The sequence below is a fragment of the Myodes glareolus genome, chromosome 1, assembly GCF_982192425.1.
Source record: "Myodes glareolus chromosome 1, mMyoGla1.1, whole genome shotgun sequence".
In the NCBI taxonomy this organism is placed as follows: Eukaryota; Metazoa; Chordata; class Mammalia; order Rodentia; family Cricetidae; genus Myodes; species Myodes glareolus.
In genome coordinates, this window is record NC_142026.1 from 53,062,766 (window position 1) to 53,086,449 (window position 23,684).

Here is a 23,684-nt window from a genome sequence, read left to right on the forward strand (position 1 = left end):
GGATGTGTGTGCACATATGTGTCTGTCTGTCTGCACAAAATTATGTTTATCACATGGAGGCCAGAAGAGAGCACTGGATCCCCTGGAACTAGAGTTACTCATGCAGACCGCCAAACCCAAGTTCTCTGGTGTGGGGAACCAAACTCAGGTCCTCTGCAAGAGCAGTAAATACCTTTAACGGTTAAACCATCTCCCCAGCCCTTTCTCTGTGTTGCTTAAGCCCTGTTAGAGGAATAAGAGAGAAGAAGAGCATCTAAGCTTGTTCTACGTGTTCTTAACATGTTCAAGGCGGTCTGGAAATGTTTTCAGTTGTCACCACTGAGGAGAGGGTGATACTGCCACCTAGTGGGTAGAAACTGCAGTGCACAGGAGAGTGCCCCACAGGAGTTAAGTTACCAGACTTGGACTAAAATCTAATAGGCCTGGTGCTACAGACCTGTGATCCTAACTCCTTGAAAGGCTGTAGCAAAAGAATCAAAAGTTCAAGGTCTGCCTAGGTTACAAAGTGAGTTCAGCGTATCTACACAGGAAGGTGAAAAAGACAAGATATCCTGAGTAAATTGGGAGCATGGGGGTCACAGGAGAGAGGAGGAAGAGAGGGCTGGGGATAAAAATGTATAGTTTGATTAAAAACAATAAAAAAAGAAAAAGCCAAAGAGTTCAAAGCTGACTTTGACAACCTAATGACCTTGCCTCAAAAAATTCAAAGGTGGTGGGGCTGGAGAGATGGCCCAGTGGTTGAGAGCATTGGCTGCTCTTCCAGAGGACCTGGGTTCAATTCCCAGCACCCATATGGCAGCTCACACCTGTCTGTAACACCAGTTCCAGGAGATCTGATGCCAATGCACATAAAATAAAGTTAAATAAATGTTAAAGAAAAAAATCAAGCTCTCTGAATCTAATATTAAAAAAAAGTAAAAGACGACTGAGGCAGGAGCTTGCCCAGCATGTGTAAGGCTCTGATTTTATTTGTTTGTGTGTTTATTTATTTATTTGGGTTTTTTTTTGAGACACGGTTTTTCTGTGTATCCATGGCTGTCCTGGAAATCACTCTGTAGACCAGGCTGGCCTTGAACTCAGATCCACCTGCCTTTGCCTCCTGAGTGCTGAACTAAAGGTGTGAGCCAGCACTACATGGCTCACCAGACTCTAACCTTAATATGCCGCACTGAGAAAAAGAAAAATGTCAAATCTATGGGTTTTTGTTTGTTTGTTTGTTTTCTATTTGTTGTTGTTGTTGTTGTTTCTTTGCCTCTCCACAGAGCCCTGTCTGTCCTGGAACTTGATTTGTAGACCAAACTGGTCTTGAACTCACAGGTATGCCTGCTTTTGCCTCCCAAGCGCTGGGATTAAAGTTGTGTGCCACCGCACCCAGCCTCAAATTTATATATTTTAACTCGGTGTTGTGTTTGTGCGTATATGTCTCTATTGGTGTATGTGTGCGTGAGTGGAGTTCCCCACAGACCCAGAAGAGGGCGTTGGATCCCCTGCTGAGGTTTTGGAGGTTGTGAACCACTGCTTGGGGATGCTGGGAACTGAATTCAGGTCAGTACTCAGAAGAGTGTTTCCTGGAAGTACTCTTAGCTGCCGAGCCATCTCTGCAGTCCCAAATTATTTTTTTAAGTAAATGGTCCCAATATGTAAATTTGAGATCCATAGATGCATCTTTCCCCCCACCCCCCAGGCAAGGTTTCTCTGTAGACCAGACTGGCCTTGAACCTTGAACTCACAGAGATCCACCTGCCTCTGCCTCCAGAGTGCTGGGATTAAAGGCATGTGCCACCTCTGCCCCCCCCCGCCCCGCCCCAACAATAATAATATTCTAAGTGGCTTCTCAATCTACAAAAGTTCTTTTGACTGTTGGCCTTGAGCATAGTGTTTCTGAAGGGAGTAGGCAGAGCGCCTTGGCCTGAGCACAGCCATTTTGACTTCAGACTCCATTTTACCTGTAGGGTAAAATAAAGTTTAGGTTCCCAAACCCTAGGGGAGCCGAGAACTTTCCAATGGCTGACCCACCTCCTCTGTAAACTATAGAAACAGTTGTCATGCATCTTCAGTTCTTAAGAAACATGGCTTTCCTGAGCCAAAGAAGGAACAAATGAATCTGATTGGTTGGGCTGAAAGGCTTGCATTGTATATCGATTGACAATGATGGAACACACAAGGAAGCCCCTGATCTCTAGATCCTGATAGGTGGAATTTTTAACTGTAACTTGGCAGCACATGTTGGTAGATTTTATGCTTACAAACCCCACTTCTGCCCCTACTCCGGGCTGCCAGGAGAAACGAGGCTCCCGAGTCCTTGTCCTGCGGCCCTGATGAGCAGTGATTCGCTAATGTGGCCAATTACTAGTCTTTGGAACCCATAAGCATTGTCTCTCTTCCTCCCCGTGTCCTGTAATGGGCCAGGTGTAACAGTTCATTCTCGGGGAGCGTTCCTCCTGGACCTCAGCGAGAGCCACCATTCTGTCAGTGAGGAAGTCGAGAAACAGATGCATACAGCCAGTTTCCACCCTGTCTGAGAAGAACTTGTATAGTAGCCCAGGCCTATTTGTGAAGTCACTGTCTTCTCTGGTAATTTTAGTTGTCCAAGAAAATTACAACTGGCTTTGCTCATAGAAAAGATATCATATAGGTATGCTTGTTTCTTGATAGAAGGACTCCCTATGCGACCCAGGCTGTCCTCGAACTCCCAGATGCCAGAGTGTCCTCCTGCCTCTGCCCCTGAGATCTGGTATCATGAGAGTGTGCAGCAGGCCTGAGGTCTCTTGCTTTGACACAGCCTTGTGTAACCCAGGCTGGCCTTGAAGTTGCAACGTGGCCAAGGATGGCCTTGGATTCCTGATCCTCTTGCCTCAGCCTCCTGAGCACTGGGATTCCGGGTCTGTGCCATTGCTTGCTGAACTCATTGCTGATGTATTTAATCTGAAGGAAACTTGTTTCCCACAAGGAGTCGTTCTCAGAAGCTCACACGACTTCCAACGTGAAGCAACCGCCTTCTCCAGCAGCCTCAAATAGCAGCTGCCGTTTTAGAGTCCAGGTCATGTTGTTCATTACTCTTATCATTCATAGTCCTCTTCCCCTCTCCCCTGCTTGCTCTCACAGAGATCTGCCTACCTCTGCCTCTAGAGTACTGGAATTAAAGGTGTGCGCCACCAAGCTGGGTCTCAGTTGGTCTTTCTTATCCAATCAGCTGCCTGGACCTCACCCTGGTGGATTCTAGGCAGATGCTCTACCACTGAGCTATATCACCAGACCCCTTTTTTAAAATTTTTAGTTATTTATTTGTTTATTTTTAGAAAACTTCTTGAGAAACGATCTCATTTTGTAGCCTTGTAGGTCCAGAATTCAACAGGTAGACCAGGCTGGCCCCAACTGCACAGAGATATGCTTGCCTCTGCTTCTCAAGTGTTGAGACTAAAGGAATGCACCATCAGGCCCAACAACAACAACAACAAATTATAAGTGTGTGTGTGTACATGTGTCTGTTGATGTGTCTGTGGGTATATATGTTTACACATGTCTGCCGATGCATGTGCATGTGTCTGTCGGTATGTGTGTGCGCTCACATGTACACACGTGCACTTGTCTGCCAATTTGTAGAATCCAGAGGTTGATATTAGCTATATTTCTCAATTACTCTCCGCTTTACTTTTTGAGACAGAGTTTCTCACAGAACCAGCACCACTCACCAAGACTGGCTGACCAGCAAGATCTGCCTGTCTCCACTTCCCCAGCGCTGGGGTTATAGGCACTGGCCACTGCATCCAGATTTTTACACATGCTGGGGGTCCAAACTCAAGTCCTTATACTTGTGGCACTGAATCAGCTTCCCAGGTGTTTTTCATTCTGGGACAGGGCTCATAAAATTGTCCGGGCTGGGCTTGAACTCACTCTGTAGCCCAGGCAGATTTTGAAGTGGTAATCTTCCCGCCACAGCCTCCTGAAGAGCTGAGATACAGTACTTTGCAATTAGGTCCAGTTTGGTACCAGACATCTATGTGTTGATAAACTCATAGGTAAGAATTGGGAAGACGGCTCAGTGGTTACTGTAAAACACTTATTGTACAACCATGGGGACCTGAGTCCATATCCCTAGAACTCCTGTAGAAGTTGGGCATTTGGTCTCCTGTAAACCTCCAGGCTGGGAGGTGGAGACAGGCAGGTCGTGGAGACCGGTTTAACACTAGCCCGTGTAGCCGAGGCAGTTACTACTAGGTTCCGTGAGAGACTCTGTCTCCTGAAGTAAGGTGGGTTACCCTGGCTCAGTCTCGCCATTTGAGATTAGCACAGTCTCCAGCTTTTATCAGAGAAACCTCTTATTGCAGAGACCCCCCAGCTGGCCACTGCGCAGAGGAAAAAGAGACGATGGAGGACTTGGTCCTCAATGGAACCTTTATATCATCTACCATCCTCTCCAAGGCTCGGGACGCTCGAACATTGTAGAAGAGGGGGCAGAAAGAATGCAAGAATCTACAGCTGGGGAGATGTGCAGCCAAACGATGTCCTTTGAACTTGACATTGCCATCGTATTCGTGGACGCAGTACAACTGTGGTTGTCTGCTCACAACCGGGCCTGGCAGTATCTCCTCATGGGTGGGGAGGGCCCTTCCTGGGGGACTATTGGCACTCAGTGGTTGCTGGGTGATGTGGCTTCATTTTCCCCAGTGGCGTAGCATGCTCCAGTAAATACCTCGCACCCACAATTGTGCAAATAACTCAGTGGGCCACACACAAAAAGCCAGGAAAGTGGGAGGGGGCTTGTTGGGAGAGGGATTTCAGTGGGAGACGGAGGGGATGGGAGGGGAGTAGGGGTTCAGATGACTAAAATTCATTGTCTATGTGGTGGTGACAAATCTTGGTTGTCAACTTGACGTGCCCGGGAGAAGGGAACTGCAGCTGAGGAATTGCCTCCATCTTGTTGGCCAATGGGCATGTTGGTGGCCCTCTCTTGATGGATTGTTGATGGATGAGGGCTCAGTCCTCTGTTGACAGAGCTACCTGGAGCACCCGTCCTGGGTTATGTAAGAAACCTAGGTGAGTGGCCTGGGGAAGCAAGTCACTAAGGTGTGTTCCTCCATGATCTCTGCTTCCATCACTGAGTCGAGTTCCTGCCTTGATTTCTCTCAGTGATGGACTGTGGAACTTGTGAGGCAAGTCCCTTCCTCTGCAAGTTGCTTTTGGTCATGTTGTCTATGACAGCGACAGAGAGAAGATTAGAACAGACATGGGGGAAAGGGTCAAATAACAAAAGATATGGAAAAAACCAGGAAGTGATAAGAGGAAGACAACCTGATGTCAATCTCTGGCTGACACACACACACACACACACACACACACACACACACACACACACACACACACCATGTATCAGGTGACTGTATGGTGATTATACAATTCTACCTATAATTTCAGAACCTAAGAGGCTCAGTTAGAAAGGATGCTGAGTTTGAGGCTAACTTGGTCTACATAGCAATTTCAAAGCCAAGCTGGGACAAGTGAGTCCTTGCCCTAATAATAAAATAACCAGATTTAAGGGGCGAAAAGAAGTAAGTTACAAATGTCCACAATAAGAAATGGAAAAGCTAGACAATGTATGTAAAATGCTGATGGGGAAAGGGTAAATATCCTTAATTATCAGTTTCATGTAAAAGCTATAGATATATCCTTTGTATGTGGGCTCTGAAGATCCTCTATTGTAGCACGAATGATAAAAACCCAGAGACATGATGCTGGGGTTGAAGCTGAAGATCAGAAAATCAAGCCATGAGAGAGTTCTTAACCTCTACCAAGGCTCTAAGGGGCAATCATGTCCTCAACGTGACTGCAGATTGCAATCTCTCCACCAAACCTTAGTCTGTCCTGAACTCTTTTCTCCTCCTGCCTTATAGACCTCTCTCTGCCCAGCCATATCACCCATCTCCACCTTCCTAGTGCTGGGATTAAAGGCCTGTGACCCCCCAAGTGCTGGACACACCTTTTGTGAGTTCTGTTTCTCTTTTTAGACAAATTCAGTCTCATGTAGCCCAGGCGGATCTGAGTCCTGGGATCAAAGGTGTATGCCACCACTCCCTGGCCTCTAGTGACCTAATCTGCACTCTCATCTTCAGGGAAGCTTTATTAAAATACAAATAAAATATTACTCTATCTCAAAAAAGTCATGGATAGAAATTCCACAGATAGTTGAAGCATTAATCAAATAAAAGCTCTCTTATTAAGACATTTATATTTTTATGTGCATGTGTTTATGTGCGCCATGTGTGTGTGTGGGTACCCAGAAGGGGACACTGGGTCCCTTACCACTACACTTACAGGTGTCTGAGAGCAATCTGATGTGGGTGCTGGAATCCTATCTTAGGGCTTCTGAACGGGCAGTAACCATTCTTATCCACTGAGCCATGTACGCATCCATTCAAACTCTTGCAATAGAAGTGTGCATGCAGTAGAAACGCTGGTAACAGGTGTTGAGCTCAATCAAATAGGAGCGGTACGTCTGAATAACTATGTACGGCCAGGAAACACCGCAAATATTTAAAAGAACTAAACCATTAGCCTGTTTTTAAAAGAACTCAGATTTTTCTCTTATAACTCATTCTAGGTCGCATTTTTATTGCGTGTCTATGAGAGGGATAGGAAAGGATCTGAGAGGAAAGAGCTAATAGTTTCATATAATGTTGATGCTACACAGGACAGAAAAATACCTGGGCACCGTATGATGCAGACAGTGGCAACAGATGCCGGAGAACTAGTGACTGGGTCCCCAGGGTCAGCTCCCTCTACGCTACTCTTTGTAATTTCTATTATTATCCCAGGCATGGTGGCACACACCTTCAATCCTAACATTCCCGAGGTAGGTCTCTGTGAGTTCGAGGCCACTCAGGGCTATGCCGTGAGACCCTGTCTCAAAAAACAAAAGAGGAATTGTTATTGTTGCTGTTGTTTTGAGACAGGGTTTCACGAACTTGCACTGGCTGGCCTAGAACTACCCAAGTGACGAAGGTGAGCCTTGCGTTCACTGTCCCCCTCCCTCGGCCTCTGGAGTGCTGTGATTACGGAAGTGTGTCTTCACGGGCAGCTTGCAGTTGACTTGACCGTTCAGGGTCATGTGCACATAAATTTAGCTTGGATAAGTCACTGTAAAGCACAATCCCATAGCATGGGACCCAGTCAAAGGAGAAAGCCAGTGTCCTGTGCTGTTAACAGAGAGGTCGTTTCTTTTCCCCCACCTTCCTGAGCCTTTAAATACATATGTGTGGGTCCTTGGGAAATCGACCACAGCACACTGTTGGGCCCTTCCCCCTGGGATGTCAGTTTATTCCCTGCTGACCTTTGCTAGCAAGTCCATCTTGCACCTCCTGGCCTAACCACAAGCTTCTTGTTCTGTTTAGTTGTTTACTGATTTGGCCCTTCAATAACATGAACTTCCAAACCCTGGGTTTTTCCACAGTGCTGCAAGCCCGTATGTATAGAACACGTTCACCCTTCAATAAATGGCGTTCTCTTAGCACGAATGACCCGTTGTGTGGTGTTTCTCAAAATTCTCAGCTCCTCACTCGCAACTCGGTATTGTGGTAGCACTGGTGCTACAGCAAACAATATGTGTTACTTTTTAAAAAATCAGGTTCTTCTTTTTTTAAATATATTTTTTGTTGATATTTATTGATCTCTACATTTTTCTCTGCTCCCCTCCCTCCTTCAACCTTCCCCCAAGGTCCCCATGCTCCCAATTTACTCAGGAGGTCTTGTCTTTTTCTACTTTCTACTTCCCATGTAGATTAGATCTATGTGAGTCTCTCTTAGTGTCTGTGTTGTCTAAATTCTCTGGGATTGTGGTTTGTAGGCTGGCTTTCTTTGCTTTATGTTTAAAAACCACTTATGAGTGAGTACATGTGATAACTGTCTTTCTGTGTCTGGGTTACCTCACTCAAAATAATGTTTTCTAGCTCCATCCATTTGCCTGCAAAATTCAAACTGTTATTTTTTTCTGCTGTGTAGTACTCCATTGTGTAAATGTACCACATTTTTCTTATCCATTCTTCGGTTAAGGGACATTTAGGTTGTTTCCAGGTTCTGGCTATGACAGACAATGCTGCTATGAACATAGTTGAGCACATGCCATTGTGGCACGATTGAGCATCCTTTGGATATAAACCCAAAAGTGGTATTGCTGGGTCTTGAGGAAGGTTGTTTCCTAATTTTCTGAGAAATCGCCACACTGACATCCAAAAGGGTTGTACCAGCTTGCATTCCCACTAGCAATGCAGGAGTGTTCCCTTTTCCCCACAACCTCTCCAGCATAAGTTGTCATCAGTGTTTTTGATCTTGGTCATTCTTACAGGTGTAAAATGGAATCTCAGAGTTGTTTTGATTTGCATTTCTCTGATGACTAAGGATGTTGAGTATTTCCTTAAGTGTCTTTCAACCATTTTAGATGCTTCTGTTGAGAGTTCTCTGTTTAGGTCTGTACTCCATTTTTTTTTATTGGATTATGTGATCTTTTGGTGTCCAATTTCTTGAGTTCTTTGTATATTTTGGAGATCAGCCCTCTGTCTGATGTGGGGTTAGTGAAGATCTTTTCCCGTTCTATAGGCTGTCGTTTTATCTTGTGAATCAGATTTTTCTTATTACAGTCCAGCTGACTTCAAACCCGCAATCCGGCCTCTTTCTTCTGCTGCTGGGATTACAGCTGTAAGCCACCGTGCCTGGCGTATTTCTTCCTGTGTGCCTCTACTTGCGAATGGCAGAAGAAAACCTTGTGACGTCCCTCAGTAGTCATCCACCTTGGTTTTGCACATGTATGTGCCCTTGTGCAATGTGTGCACACACATGTAAACACAAGAAAGCCAGCACACACTAATTGTAGCCCCTCAAGATGGGGTCTCCCCTGCCTGCCTCTGTGCCCCCTACCTCCCTCCACCACCACTCCCTCATAGAGGGGGCTAGGATTAAAGGCCTGCGCCACCACCCCAGGCTGGCTCTCCAGGTTTACTTCTGAAACTGGATGCCAAACACATGACCCCCTCTCCTCCAGTTTCCACACCCTCTTGAAACCAAGTCTCTTTGCCATCTTGATTCTCTTACCAGAAGGTGAATACGATTGACTCTGAACTGAAACAACTTTGCTTTCTAGAAATCCACCATCAATCATTAAAGAATTCTTTTGTAAAACCAACTGGGTCTGCCACCTCTTGAGAGTCGGGGTTCCTTTCATCGTAAGGGACTATCATTTCACTTCCTTTTGTTTGTTGGGGATGTTCGAGAGAGCATTCATTGATAGTTAACCTTCGCTGTGCTGCTGGCTGTTCTTTGTTTCAGGGTGCGATCGATCACACTGAACTCAAAAACACTGTATCTACCCATTCTAAAATGAGATGAGAAATTGGGAGTTTAAAGAAGACCCGTGTTACCACAACACTGAAATACAGGTGGGGCAGAACCTGGCTCAGGTGGCGCGGTCTTTTCCAGAATGTGGTCAGGTGGAAAGGATGCCAGGAAGCCACAAGACCAGAGTGACTGATTAGAAAAAGCCCGCCCTGACTGCAAGCCCAGATCAGGTATTGACATAGGAGAGATCCAACAGAAGCACTGTGGTGGAGGGTATAAACTGTCCCAAGTGGAGTGGAGCTCAGGCCTTCCTGGCAGGCAGTACTGCTAAAGACTTGGCTTGCAGGCAGCCACTCCCTTCTGGGGGCAGGGGAGGGGCCAAGAAAGACTGCAGGTTTCACTGCAGCAGAGGGACCTCCTGTTCTTCCTAACCTTGCAGTTCACCGCCCCTCCTCAGGGCGGCGCTGTACGTAGACATGCCGTTATCCAGGCCGTTGGCGCGCAGGTGCTTTCTAGCCCTCTCGAGGCCTGTGCGCAGGCGCAGGGTGAGCAGCATGGGCCGTTAAAGGTGCGTGCGCAGGCTTCGCGAGGTCTCTAGTGCAGAAGGGTCCAGGCCACGTTGAAGTGGGCTTGTTGTCCGTGGTGAGCTGTTCCCCTCAAATAACTGCCTTGCCAGCCTGTGTGGTTGGTGTAAGCGACCCTGCAAGAGAAGGACGAGGTGGTGTCGGCGGGATGCTGGAGGTCCTAGTGCTAAAGGTGAGGAGCACTCGCCGCCTTCCTCGAGGCGCTTCTCCACATGTGACTGACATCTTACCTGCCCCAGCCCAGGTGCCCCGAGGCTCACTTTCAGATAAGCAAGTGACGCAGTTGCACCCCCTGGTAGTGTAGGTTGCATATGTGGCGACAAATGCTAAGAGCCTTGAACTATCCAGTATATGAATTGGTGGAGCACGCAGGAAAATCACAGGAAGTTCCAGGTCAGCCTGGGCTACATACTAAGAACCTATCACATAGACACTACCTCCCCCAAATTAAATACTCACTGGTGATCTGCTCTATTACAACCAAATTTATTATGTAAACTTTGACCGTGTAACCAAGATATATTCATGTATTCTAACATTTGTGGTTATTGCCTACCTATGTGGGTGTGCATGTGCCATGGTTCACAGTTAGAGGTCAAAGGACAAGTGACCCAAGGGTTGAACTCGGGTAGTCAAGAGTGCCTTTTATTGGATCATCTTACTGGCCTTGCTTATTTTTATTAATTTGTTTTAGGGTCTTAATCTGTAGCCCTGGTTTGCTGGGTACTCCCTACGTAGACCAAGATGGCCTTGAACTTAGATCCACCTGCGTACACCCCTCCAGTGCTCAGATCAAAGTTGTGCACTACCACCCCCAGTCATCTTTCAAAATCTATTTTTTATTATGTGTCTGAATGTGTACACGTGAGTGCGGGCACCTTCAGAGCTGGAGTTCCAGGCAGCTGTGAGTCACCCGGTGTGGGTGCTGGAAACTGCTGAGAATTGAATTTGGGTTCTTTACAAGAGCAACCAACCAACCACTCACTCTTAACCACGGATCCATCTCTACAGCCCATCAGGCATCTTTTCACGGGATGAATCGGCCACCTTACTAGGGTCAGTGGAAAAATGCTGTTTCAGGTCCTCAGTCTTTTTTTTTTTTTAAGTGGTTCAAGCTTATGATGTGCTTGTTGAGTCTTAGAAGCCCTCTTTACACTCTGAATATCAATCCCTTTCCTGCTAAGTGATTTTCAGTATTTTTCTCCCATTTCATGGTGTACTGGTTACTTATAACTGACACAGCCTAGAATCATCTGGGGAGAGTCTCAATTAGGAGTTACCGAGGTCAGGTTGGCCTGTGGACACGTGAGTGTGATTGCTTTGATTGCTGATTGATGCGGGAAGCCCCAGCCCACTGTGGACCTCTGCATTCGCTGGACCTGGCATCCTGGATTGTATAGTCAAGAAAGTTAGCTGAGCAGAAGCAAGCAAGGACCCAGTCACACGTTCTCACTCTGCTCTTGACTGGATGTGATGATCCAGCTCCTGAGTTCCTGCCCTGTCTTCACTTCCTGCATAATGAACTGCAGAAGAAGCCCTTTCCTCCCCTACATTGTTTTAGGTCAGGGCCATTTATCACAGCCACTGAAAGGAAACTAAGACATATGGACTATTTATTGGTGAACTTCCTGGAGGCAGAAAATACAATTTTGATCAGTTATTTATTTTCCTTTTGTTGCTGTTTCATATCCAAGTAGCCAAATATGAAGCTTTTGTATTGTTTCCATCTAAGAGTTTATAGTCATACATAAACATTTTGAGTTTTCTTTCTTTTTTACATTTTTTTATTGTGTGGGTGCATTCATGTTCATTATGAGGAGGCAATGCCATGGTGTATGTGACAAAGTTGTAGAGCTAATTCTCTTCTTCCATGTTTACATGGGTTTCAGAGATTGAACTCAGGTGCCAGGCTTCCTCAGCAAGTGCCTATATCTACTGAACCTTCCTGCCTGTCCCTTGAACTAATTTTCTTTTATATGGTCATAATAATTTCATTCTTTGACATGAAATGTTCAGTTTCCCAATAATGTTTTTGGAAAGACTGTCATTTCCCCATAGAATGATTTTGGTACCTTTTGGTACCTTTCGTCAACTATTATTGGACCACATTGTACAGGAGTTCATCCTGGGCTTTTTTTTATCCTTCTGGTCTCTATGTCTATAATTGTAACAGCACCACACTGTTTTGTGTATTGTAGCTTTGTAGTAAACTTTGAAACCAGGTGTGAGTCCTTCTAGCTAGTTTGGCTTTGATACAATGCCTCCAGCTGGGACTGGCTTCTATCCCTTCAGTAGCCTAATCCTGCCCACCACCCCATGTGTGCTGCGACTACAGACATGCATTACCAGGTTCGTCTTATGTAGTGCTGGGGATTGAACCTAGGACTTCATATGTAGGTAGGCAAGCATTCTGCTAGTTGGGCTACACTTTAGCTTTGTTGTTTTTAGGTTTGTTGGCTCCTCAGGGTCCCTTAAAATTTTGCAAAAAAATAAAAAGCCATTACGATTTCATAATAAATGAATCTGTAGTATTGATGTTTTAATTTATATCAATGTTAAATCTTCCATTCGACAAGTGTGGATGTGTTCCCATGATTTTTTAAATTATTTTTATTTTATGTACAATGATATTTTGCCTGCATGTATGTTGTCTATGTGAGTGCATGTATGTTGTCTGTGTGAGGGTGTCTGATCCCCTGGAACTGGAGTTACAGTTGTAAGATTGCCATAAGGGTGCAGGGAATTGGACAACAGTCCTCTGGAAGAGCAACCAATGCTCTTAACCACTGAGCCATCTCTCTAGCCCCGATTTTTTTTTCTGAGACAGGGCTTCTCTGTAACTTTGGAGCCTGTCCTGGAACTAGCCCTTGTAGACCAGGCTGGTCTCGAACTCAGAGATCTACCTGCCTCTGCCTCCTGAGTGCTGGGATTAAAGGTGTACACCGCAACCCTGATTTTTTAAAGAAAGGATCTCACTCTGTACCCCTGGCTTGCCAAGAACTCACTCTGTAGAGCAATCTGGCCTTGAAGTTAAGATGTCTCTCTCCTCGGAGTGCTGGGACTAAAGACATGTTCTGGCTCTCCCTGTATTTCCTTGTCTGTCTCTTTCATCATTGTTTTATTGTTTCCATAGTAGTTGTAATATAGTTTTTATAGAATCCTTAGGATTTTCTATGTAGACAGTCATACTTATAGAAACTGGCAAGTTTATTTATTTTTAGGTTTTTGGTAGTCTTGTCTTACAGTATTGTCTAGCAGACTCCAGCCAATGTTGAATGAAATAGTATGTACACCACTATTAGATTTTTATTTCCTGTATTTTACTTCCTGTCATTTAATATAGATCCCATTGGTAAATACAGTTGGATGCCCTGGCACACTCTTGTAAGCCTATTACTTAGGAGATGGAGATCACTCTGCTGTAGCTAGTTTGAGGCTAGCTTGGGCTAAGTGAGATCCTGTCTCAAAAACCAAAACACAGCAACGTCCTATTTCCTAACTAAACTTCTTTAGACACTAGCTATTGTCTGGTCATTAAGTTCTTAAGCAGACTTTAAGCTACTTTCAAGTCCTTGCCATTATCCTCCCTCTGTTCCTTTCTAGGAACAGAGCTCTGGACCTTGAGGGGTTAGGCAAGGGCCTGCCACTGAGCCACATCCCCAGCCCTGGGGTTGCTTTCTAGTGGCTTTTTTTGGGGGCCATGTGTTATAGCTTCATTCTTCATATGCCTAATACCTGGCTTTACTGGATTTTGTTTTGTCCCTTCCTTACTATATTAAGCATGATGGTGACAGTTTTGCTATTAATTATATGACTATAGACTAATCTGCAAATACCAAAATCAAAATGACTGCTGTCTTCACCCCCAGTTTTATAAAAACCTCAAACAGCCAACTATGGTGGTACACACCTTTAATCCCAGCACTCAAGTGGATATAGAGGCAGGTAGATCTTTGTGAGTTAGGGGCCAGCCTATTCCACATGGCCAGCTCCAGGCTAGCCAGGATGCATAGTGAAATCTAGTCTTAAAATAAATCCTTCACCAACCCCACATCGGACATAGGACTGATCTCCAAAATATACAAAGAACTCAAGGAACTTGATAGCAAAAGATCACATAATCCAATAAAAAAAAAATGGAGTACAGACCTAAACAGAAAAGTCTCAAAAGATGAATCTCGAAGGGCTGAAAGACACATAAGGAAATGTTCAACATCCTTAGCCATCAAAGAAATGCAAATCAAAACAACTCTGAGATTCCATCTTACACCTGTCAGAATGGCCAAGATCAAAAACACTGACAGCTTATGATGGAGAGGTTGTGGGGTAAAGGGAACACTCCAGCATTGCGGGTGGGAGTGCAAACTTGTACAGCTGCTTTGGAAATCAGTATGGTGATTTCTCAGAAAATTAGGAAACAACCTACTTCAATACCCAGCAATACTGCTGTTGGGTATATATCCAAAGAATACTCAATTGTATCACAAGGACATGTGTTCAACTATGTTCATAGCAGCATTGTTTATCATAGCCAGAACCTGGAAACAGCCTAGATGCCCCTTTACTGAAGAATGGATAAAGAAAATGTGGTACATTTACACAATGGAGTACTACATAGCAGTAAAAAAAAATGACATCTTGAAATTTGCAGGCAAGTGGATGAATCTAGAAAAAAAACATATTGAGTGAGGTAAACCAGACCAAGAAAGACAAATACAATATGTATTTACACATAAGTGGCTTTTAGAGTTAAAGCAAAGAAAAATCAGCCTACAGTTCACAACCCCAGAGAAACTAGACAACAAAGAGGACCCTGAGAGAGACATACATAGATCTACATAGGAAGGTAAAAAAGACAAGATCTCTGAGTAAATTGGGAGCTTGGGGATCATGGGAGAAAGTAGAAGGGGAGAGGGAAGGAAAGGGGAGAGTGGAAAAAATGTATAGCTCAATAAAAACAATAAAAAAGGGAAAAATCAGCTTAGTGGTAGTGGCAGTACACACTTTTAATCCTAGCACTTAGGCAGAGACACGCGGATCTGAGTTTGAGGCCAGCCTGGTCTACTAAGTGAGTTCCAGGACGGATGCCAAAGCCACAGAGAAACCCTGTTTTGGAAAACGAAAAAATAAAATGTTCAGAAGAGTAGAAACAACTAAAACTTATATCTCTGCTCTCTGGTGTATAAAGATTCAGAGTTGTGGTGTCTTGTTGCTTCTAGCCCCTCTCAGTAGACAAAGGTGGGACATGCATTTGAAAAATCAATGGTGGTTTTAATCGGTGTTTTTAATGAAATTATAACTTTTTCCAGTTTCTAGCTTATCTCTGAAAATGATACTTTGTGCAGTTTTTAATTTTTGTTTGTATGAATGGTTGTTTAAATAAAGATGGCTTCCATAGGCTCATAGATTTATCACTAGGCATGATTTGAAAAGATTAGGAGGTATCGCCTTGTTGGAAGAAGTGTGTCACTGAGGATGGACTTTGAAGTTTTCAAAACCCAAGCCAGATCCAGTGGCTCTCTCTTCCTGCTTTCTGTGGCTCAAGATGTAGAACTCTCAGCCACTTCTCTAACACCGTGTCTGCCTGTGTGCCATCATCTTCCTGCCCTGGCCCTGATGATAGTGGTCTAAACCACTGAACTGTAAGCCAGCCAAATGTTTTCCTTTCCAAGAGTTGCCATGCTCATGGTGTCTCTTCACAGCAACAGAACACTAAGACAATATGTATCTGAGTGTTTACCGTGCGTGATGGTGTCCTTGGAAGCTGGAAGATGGCATCAGATCACCTGTAACTCCAGTTACAGGTGGTTTTGAACTTCCTGACTTGGGGTCTGGGAATGAACTCAGGTCCTCTGGAAGTAGTCTCGACTGCTGCTTTCTCTCTAGCCTCTTGTAGGTCTTTTAATTCCATTTTAATTTATTTTGTGCATATGTGTGCTGCAGCAGGCATATGGAGGTCAGAGGTCAACTTAACAACTTGTGGAAGTTTTCTCCTACTTTTTGAGTTCCAGGGATCAAACAACTCAGGTCTTCAACCTTGGCAGCAGGCACCTTTATGACAGAACCATCTCACTGGCCTGTTTTTTAAAAATAATAATATATAACAAGGCATATTTAGATAGCTCTGACTTTAATCTTCTACTCTACTTTTCCTTTCCCCAGGTAATAATTTATATTTGTTTGATTTATGTTATCCTTCCCCAGCTTTCCTTGAGTGGGGTGGGATGTCATGTTAAGACTGGGGTCCAGGGCCTTGCCTGTGTTAGTTAGGTGCTTGCTACCACTGAGCTGCATTCCCAGCCCCATGGTGCTTTTCTCATTCCTTGTCCTTCTCCACTCTCCCTCTAGCCCACTTTCGAGATAATGGAGTCGTAGCTCAGACTAACCCTTGCACTCACTGTGTTGTAGATACAGATGATGTTTAACTCCTGGTCCTCCTGAGTGCTGGGATTACAGGTGTATGCCAACACATCCCATTTTATGACATGCTGGAGATTAAACAAAAATGACATGCATGCTAGGCAAGTGTGTTACCAACTGGGCTACATCTCCAACCCCTATTTCCCTGTTGAATAAATAATAAATGTTCACATGCAGTGCATCTTATGTGACTTTGGACTTAGCATGACTGTGGTGATGAGGGAATGAAGAAAGGATAGATAAAGACACATGAATGTAAAGACTGGGATATGATGGGTTGTGTGCACTCTGAAGGAGCATCGCCAAGTTTGCAGTAAGTTCATTAAGTGCAGCAGAAGCATGAGGGGTTTGCTAGTCTCAAAGGAATCTTTGTATCAGAGCCATCTTGAGTTGCAGTCATGAAGGAGGAGAAGCTGTAGCTGCTAGTTTTTATGAGCACTGCCACCATCCATAGTCCAACCGGAGGAAGGCTTTGCTGATTCTCATGACTCTGAGGCATTGGTGTCCTTGGCATGCCTGTGCCCATGTCAGCCATACACATTCACATAGGACTTTCTCTGCTCCTTACAGACTCAGCTTCCTTGGCTCCCCACACTTACGGTCTTTGTTGTTGTTGTTTATTTTTTATTTTATTTTTATTTTTTTGGTTGTTGTTGCATGTTTTTTGAGACAGGATGTCTACATAGCCCTGGCTCTCCTAGAACTCATTCTGTAGACGAGACTGGTCTCAAATTCACTGATCTGTCTGCCTCTGTCTGCTGAATGCTGGGGTTAAAGGTGTGCACCACCACCTCCCAGCAGGTTTTTCCTTTCTTAAAAAGAAGTTATAAATATTGTGGATAGCTTGCTTATGTATATTCTGTGTATTTTTGAAATATTAGAGTAAGGATGTCTGTTTGCTTTTTGGGGCGGTAGAGTTTGAAAAAAGTGTTAGATTTATAGTCTAGATTGGTTTCAAACTTGTGATCCCCCTACCTCCGTCTCCTAAGTCCTACTATTATACATGTGTTTTGCCATGCTCAGTATCCTATTCGGTTTTTTAATTGTACACATAATTAAGAATTGTTTGCCTGTGCTTGTTTGTGTTTGGGGATTTTATCTTCAATCTGACCCTTTTCGTTTTGTTTTGTTTATATATATATATATATATATTATAATATATATTAAGACAAGGTCTCATTATATGGCTCTGGTTGTTCTGAAACTTACTGCGTAGACCAGGCTGGCATCAAACTTACATAGATGGACCATCACACCAGCTTCAGACTAACCATATAAGACAAAGGTGCTTGTCCAGAATTTGTTAGACCACTTAAGATTAGACACAGTTACTGTAATTTAAGGGTTTGTATCACATGGCTCTACTTCTAAATCATACATTATTTTGTCTTCTTAAAATACTACAGATTGAAGATCCAGGCTGCTTTTGGGTAATTATAAAAGGATGTAGTCAATTTTTAGAACAAGAAGTCGACTATCAAAAACTGAACAGTGCCATGAATGACTTCTATAGCAGCGTGTGTCAGGACATAGAAATAAAGCCGCTAATGCTGGAGGAAGGGCAGGTATGTGCTTTTTTACTGTTGCCAAGACCTACGTGCGCCTTAATCTCAGTGTTTAAAACAGCATTCAAAATGCATAGTGCTCTATACCTAACTGGTGAAATACTTAGCAACTCGTATCGTCATTTGGTACTAGTTTGTTTTGTGCAAGGTAGAAACTAGTCTGGAAGAGGACGGTTAGGCCAGGTTGTCCTGCTGTGTGAGCTCCCGGGATCAAACTCCATTGGCCTTGGCAGCAGGGACTTGGCTAGCAGAGCTGTCTCCCTGACTGACAGCACAGGCTGTCTTCCTAGGACTGGACACCAGAGTACTCTAGACCCACATATACAGCACATACACATGGTCAGCATACAGGACATGGGGTTTTAGTTAGTGTTGGTGCTTCTTTTCTCTTTTCTTTCTTTCTTTCTTTCTTTCTTTCTTTTGTTACCTAGACTTTGGGCAACTTGAGTTTCTTTATTCTACTTATTCCATGTTGTGGCCCCTCTGTGTTCATACAACATAAACTCCATTGTACACAGTCTGGCCCTCTCGTCAGGCCTTTTTTGGGAAAGTGGACTTTTATAATACGTGATAGGAAAATATTTATAAACTTGTTTTGAGAAAAAACTAGAAAACATTTGTGTCCCCCCCTTATCATTAATAACATGATGTCTTATTTTTCATGTAACACTAAATGCTAGCTTCAGAAATGAAGCTAGATCAGTTGGTCTTAAGATGTGTGTGCACGCATGTGCATCTGTATTTAACGTATTTAACTTCCCACTTTGTCCTTTATGTTTGGTGTGGGCCAATAGTGTAGTTAAATGTTTTGGATAGATTTGATCTCTCTTTCCCTGTAGCATTTATATTGTGCACTTCCTGTTGTGTTAATTTGGGAGAGAGACTGACTTGGGAAGTGCTAAAACGCCGTGGATGGATGATGTGTCAGCCTGGTCTCTCCCGTGGCACTGCCATCAGTGTTTCACGTGCCCAACTCTCACCGGTAGCGGCCATCACTGCCTACGCCAGCTCTTTCATTTGCGTTTTGACATAAGATTTTTCTCATTCCCTCTTCATTCTGAGTTAGGCTTCATAAAGCCCAAAGTAGAACTTTTCCTTGTTTATTAACTAATATGAAATAGTTAACTGGGTGTGGTGGCACACACCTTTAATCCCAGCACTTGGGGGGAGGGGATGAGGCAGAGGCCGGCAGATCTCTGAGTTCAAGGCCAGAGAACCAGGGCTAGAGAAACCTTGCCTCAACAACAGAAGAGAAAGTAAACAATTTGTAGTGTAAACACTTAATGGTTTTTAAAAAATGTTTGAGCGCTGTATCTGCACATACAACTTTATGCCAGAAGAGGGCACAAGATCCCACTACAGATAGCTGTGAGCCACCATGTGGTTGCTGGGAATTGAACGCAGGACCTCTGAAAGAGCAGCCAGTGCTCTTAACCGCTGAGCCATCTCTCCAGCCCCCTTAAGAATGATTCTTATTCTTAAAAATTTTCATCTTAGTGATTGGTGCCCAGTTGCCATCCCTTTGGAATTGAGTCTTCTCTATATTTACTTAACTTTATTTTGTGCTAGGGATGAAACCCAGAGCTCCATGCATGCCTCTGAACTTCACCCCCAGCTCCTTTGTACTTTACAGTACCATTTTGATCTCTGTGGCTTCTTAGTGCTTTCCTTTCTTTCTTTTTTAAAAGCAAATGTGTCTGTTAGATGCCCCTTGACCCAGGGGCTTCGGTGCTGCTTCCCCCAGAAGAGATGCGCTTCTGTTAAAGCGGCTTCTCTGCGTGTGGGCTGACAGAAGATGGGCGGCAGGCAGCAGACAAGAGTACAGTCTGTGTATGGCTCAAGACCATGGTAATCTTACAGGATCCTGGGCATTTCACATCCATGAAATAAGAATAGGAGCCTAACTCCAGCTGCCTCATGTGTTTCCTCTTCCTCTCTAGAAGAGACATGAAGAAGGCATGTTTTTATAGGGAGGTTGTCACCACCATAAAGGTGTATGTTATGGATAACAGGGATTGAAACTGGGTTTCTGCATATAGATATATTACTGAGCTACAACCTGCTCATTATTCGTCTGTGTTATTCTTGGTAGATTGCTATAGAGTAACAGTTTCAAAAATCCCCTGGCTGTGGGAGTTAACTGTGCCTTTGATTTTGACATTCAATAGAAGTGCCCTTCATTCTTTGTCAGAATTTCTCTCCAGCCACTGATGTTTGAACTGTGTAAAGTTCTTGTGGAATGGCTGTACTGTTTTCAAACTTCAGTTTGCAGGGTGGCTTTGTGAAAGCCTGTGGTTAGCACATGGTCTGCCTGGCTGTGGGCTGCCAGTCAAGTAGCCTGTGGCCTGGTGGGGATCTGTGGTCCAGTAAGGATGATAAGGGCTGTCACTTTATCACGGTGATTCCTTTAAGAGCAGTTGCAGGCATTCAGAAAGTAGGTTTTGAAGACTCAGTATGTGGTAGGCAATGTACATTGACCAAACAAACACCAGAAGACAAAGTTCATATGGTCGTAGATCTAGGGACTATTTATGCCAGACAAAAACCAGACATTAAAGTGTATGAGGCCACGAGGGAAAGGAGCCTGGGGTTGAAGTTTCTGAGAGCCATTTGTAGGCTGTTCTTGGACTGAAGAAGAAAGAACAGTGCATTTTAACCTGCATGTTGTACAGACGACCTGGTCAGTGAGCTAAGACCCCAGTGGAGATCTGAGTTACTGCAGAGTTTAATTTACAAGCTAGGTCTAGGAAGGCACTGGCAACAATAATAAACTAATATCATCATGATAACATACTATAATAAAAATCCACTCTAGGGCTATTTTTAGGTGATATGAAGGTTGTTTGAACCAAATGCTTCAGTCCTATGACAGCTGGCCTGATGTCCAAGACAGGATGGCTTCTAAGTGATTAAGAGGCCGGTACTGTAGCACACACCTTTGATCCCAGCACTCGGGAAACAGAGGCAGGTGGATCTGTGAGGTAAAGGCCAGCATGGTCTACAGAGGGAGTTCCAGGATAGGCTCCAAAACTACAGAGAAACCCTGTCTCAACCCCCCTTTCCACAAAAAAGAGAGAGACTGGTACTGTTTACATAGTATGTTCTGAGCAAGTGAGCACTTCATGTTCTAGGCTCAATGGCGCAAAATGATATAAAATTTCCTTGTGGTACTTGGAGCAGAGGATAATTAAAATTATGAATTGTTTACTTCTGGAACTTTCATTATCAGACCACAGTTAACTGTGAGCCACAGAAACTGTGATGAAAAGGAAGACCGTAGTAAGAAAACATTTCCTGAACTCTTTCCTGACAGATGGAGACCCCTGCAGCTCTCTCCTGTAATGATCTGAGGGACTTTTTGATGTGTCTCATATGTGACTGAGATTTGCTTTCGTTTTGCAGGTGTGTGTGGTATACTGTCAGGAGCTGAAGTGCTGGTGCAGGGCTGTGATTAAGTCAATCATCTCTTCTGCAGACCATTACCTGGCAGAGTGTTTCCTTGTGGATTTTGCCAAGTGCATTCCAGTAAAATCCAAAAAGTACATATGTGTTAATCTTGCCTCATCTACCTTAAGAGACAGATAGCAGTCTTAAAGGAAAATGTCAGCAAAGAAAATACATTGAGTTCTTTTTTAAAAGAATTTTAAAGATGTGTTTCAATTATGAGTACATGTGTGTTGTGTATGTCTGTGTGTGTGCGCACACCAGAAGACCATTGGATCCTTGGAGCTGGAGTTCCAGGCAGTTGTGAACTACCTAATGTGCATGATAGAACCAAATTCAGGACCTCTGCCATAGCAACACATGCTCTTAACTGCTAAGCTATCTCTCCATCAAAGTTAGTGTCAGTTTTTAAAGGAAGGAGAGACTTGGAACACAGGAGAGGCTTCTGTTCTAAAAGCAGAAGGCAAGCCTTTGTCTCTGCATCTCTTGGTGCCTCTGCCAACTCCTGTCTAGTCTGTTCCCTTAGCTTGCTCATGGACACAGTAGGTCTTAGAGGGAGAGAGATGACTCAAGAATGAAGCTGCCAAGAGGTAAAAACTTTTTGTCTCATAGAAGAGAAGGATGTAGACCAATGTAAGGGTACATAGGACAGAGTATGCAAGCATACATTCGTGGTTAGCCTGCATAACACAGGGAGGGTATGACCATCTCTTAGGATACGACACAGGAGCCAAAGGTCTACTGGACAGGTTGCTCCAAGTCTGTGACTGATTGTTATAGTTTACTGAAACTAATAGGCCAGTCTTTGTATTTGTGCCAACCTTCCAGTTTCCATCCCAGAGTAAAGGTGGTCAGTTAAGTAAATATAAGGGCCCTCTTCCCATGAATAAGGTGCTTAACAAAGTAGAGTTACATCAGTGGCATGCGACAAATGGGACGTGAGGGTTTACAGAGCACAGGAAGAAAGCAGCTTGTGTCCACAGCCTTACAACTGCGGTGGTTTTGTTTGGCTTTTATGTAGGACAAGAAAATTACATGATGAAAGAGCCAGGTCATTCAGTAAAGCCACCATTTTCTCATCTCCCTAGATAACAAGCCTGTGTGTTTGTCCATGAAGGGAATGAATGGTGGGGACCAGAAACAGAGTCAGTTGTTATTTGAAATGTCATAGGACAATGTGACCTGTAGTTTGCCTGAAGAAAAATGGAGTAAAGATACTGAACTTAAAATTTATCAAATCCCAGTCCTCCAGCTCTAGTGGCATCAATGTTTACAGAAACTTCTGTGTGATTCTGAGCTAGTGTGTGTGTTGGGGTTGATAGTTAAGCCACAGTGCACACAGGGAGGCTAGAGGACTGCTCGCAGGAGTCGGTGCTCTCCTTCCCTTCTGAGACCATGTGGGTGTCTCAGACGTGGCGGCAGGTGCGTTAGCCCTCTGAGGTACCCCACCTGTCTTAATTGGTATTTTAAAATCTGAAATAGCCAGGCATGGTAATGGTAATGTAATCCTAGAATGCCTGTAATCCTAGCACTTGGGATATGGAAGCAGGCCTGTCTGAACTATGTGAGACCTTGTATAAAAGAATAAAAATAAAATTTTATGTAAAGTTCTTCCCAGGTTCAGTTGTTTTTCAGTATTTCTCACCATTTGTAGCCTCACTGGACATATTTTTTTTTTGCCTAAACTCCTGTACCATGGAATTTTAATAACAGATTATTTATGTATAATATTTAGACATATTAAAAACTTCTGCTCCTTAGGGAACAGCTTAAGGCCCCTTGGTCAGGTGTCTCTAAGGATTGTTGTAACTATATAAGAAAAAGGAAGATTTGTTTCCTATATAAAGTATATAAGTATGCACTAAAGAATTATGTATGATTTTTACTTATAATAAAATTATTTGTATTTTATTTTTAAGCATTCGAGTCGCAGTAGAATCCTTTATGCATCTTCCTTATAGAGCAAAAAAGTTCAGACTTTATTGTACCAAGCCTGTGACATTGCACATTGACTTCTGTGAGGACAGCGCTGAGATTATGTAAGTACAGCTTCTTTTTGACTGCTTAAAATGTTGACACCCCTTTAGTTCTGTGTGTTTCCACCATTTGTTATGAAGAACACAATCAGAGAAGGTAAAATCTAGTTAACTAAAAATTAATTCCATAGCCGGACAGTGGTGGTGCATGCCTTTAGTCCCAATAGTCGGGAAGCAGAGGCAGGCGTATCTCTGAGTTTGAGGCCATTCTGGTCTACAGAGTGAGTTCCAGGACAGACCCTAAAGCTACGCAGAGAAACCCCATCTTAAAAACAAAAAACAAATTGATTCCACTTGCATGAAGGTTTGAG

At 43.8% G+C, this 23,684-nt stretch overlaps 1 protein-coding gene across 5 annotated transcripts in view; it reads left to right on the forward strand.

Annotated features, from left to right (window-relative positions):
• The first annotated feature begins 9,885 nt into the window (after positions 1-9,885).
• Positions 9,886-23,684, forward strand: part of Tdrd12 (tudor domain containing 12) — a 71,251-nt gene continuing 57,452 nt past the window's right edge. For 3 of the 5 annotated variants that reach the window (XM_048448789.3, XM_085695561.2, XM_048448792.3), the window contains exons 1-4: positions 9,886-10,080; positions 17,735-17,893; positions 21,296-21,432; positions 23,257-23,376. In XM_048448789.3, the coding sequence (XP_048304746.3) occupies positions 10,057-10,080; positions 17,735-17,893; positions 21,296-21,432; positions 23,257-23,376 (440 nt within the window). In that variant the 5' untranslated portion in view covers positions 9,886-10,056. Of the gene's footprint in view, positions 10,081-17,734; positions 17,894-21,295; positions 21,433-23,256; positions 23,377-23,684 lie in introns of those variants that run through there. The other 2 variants (XM_085695565.2, XM_085695576.2) reach the window with 2 other exon arrangements.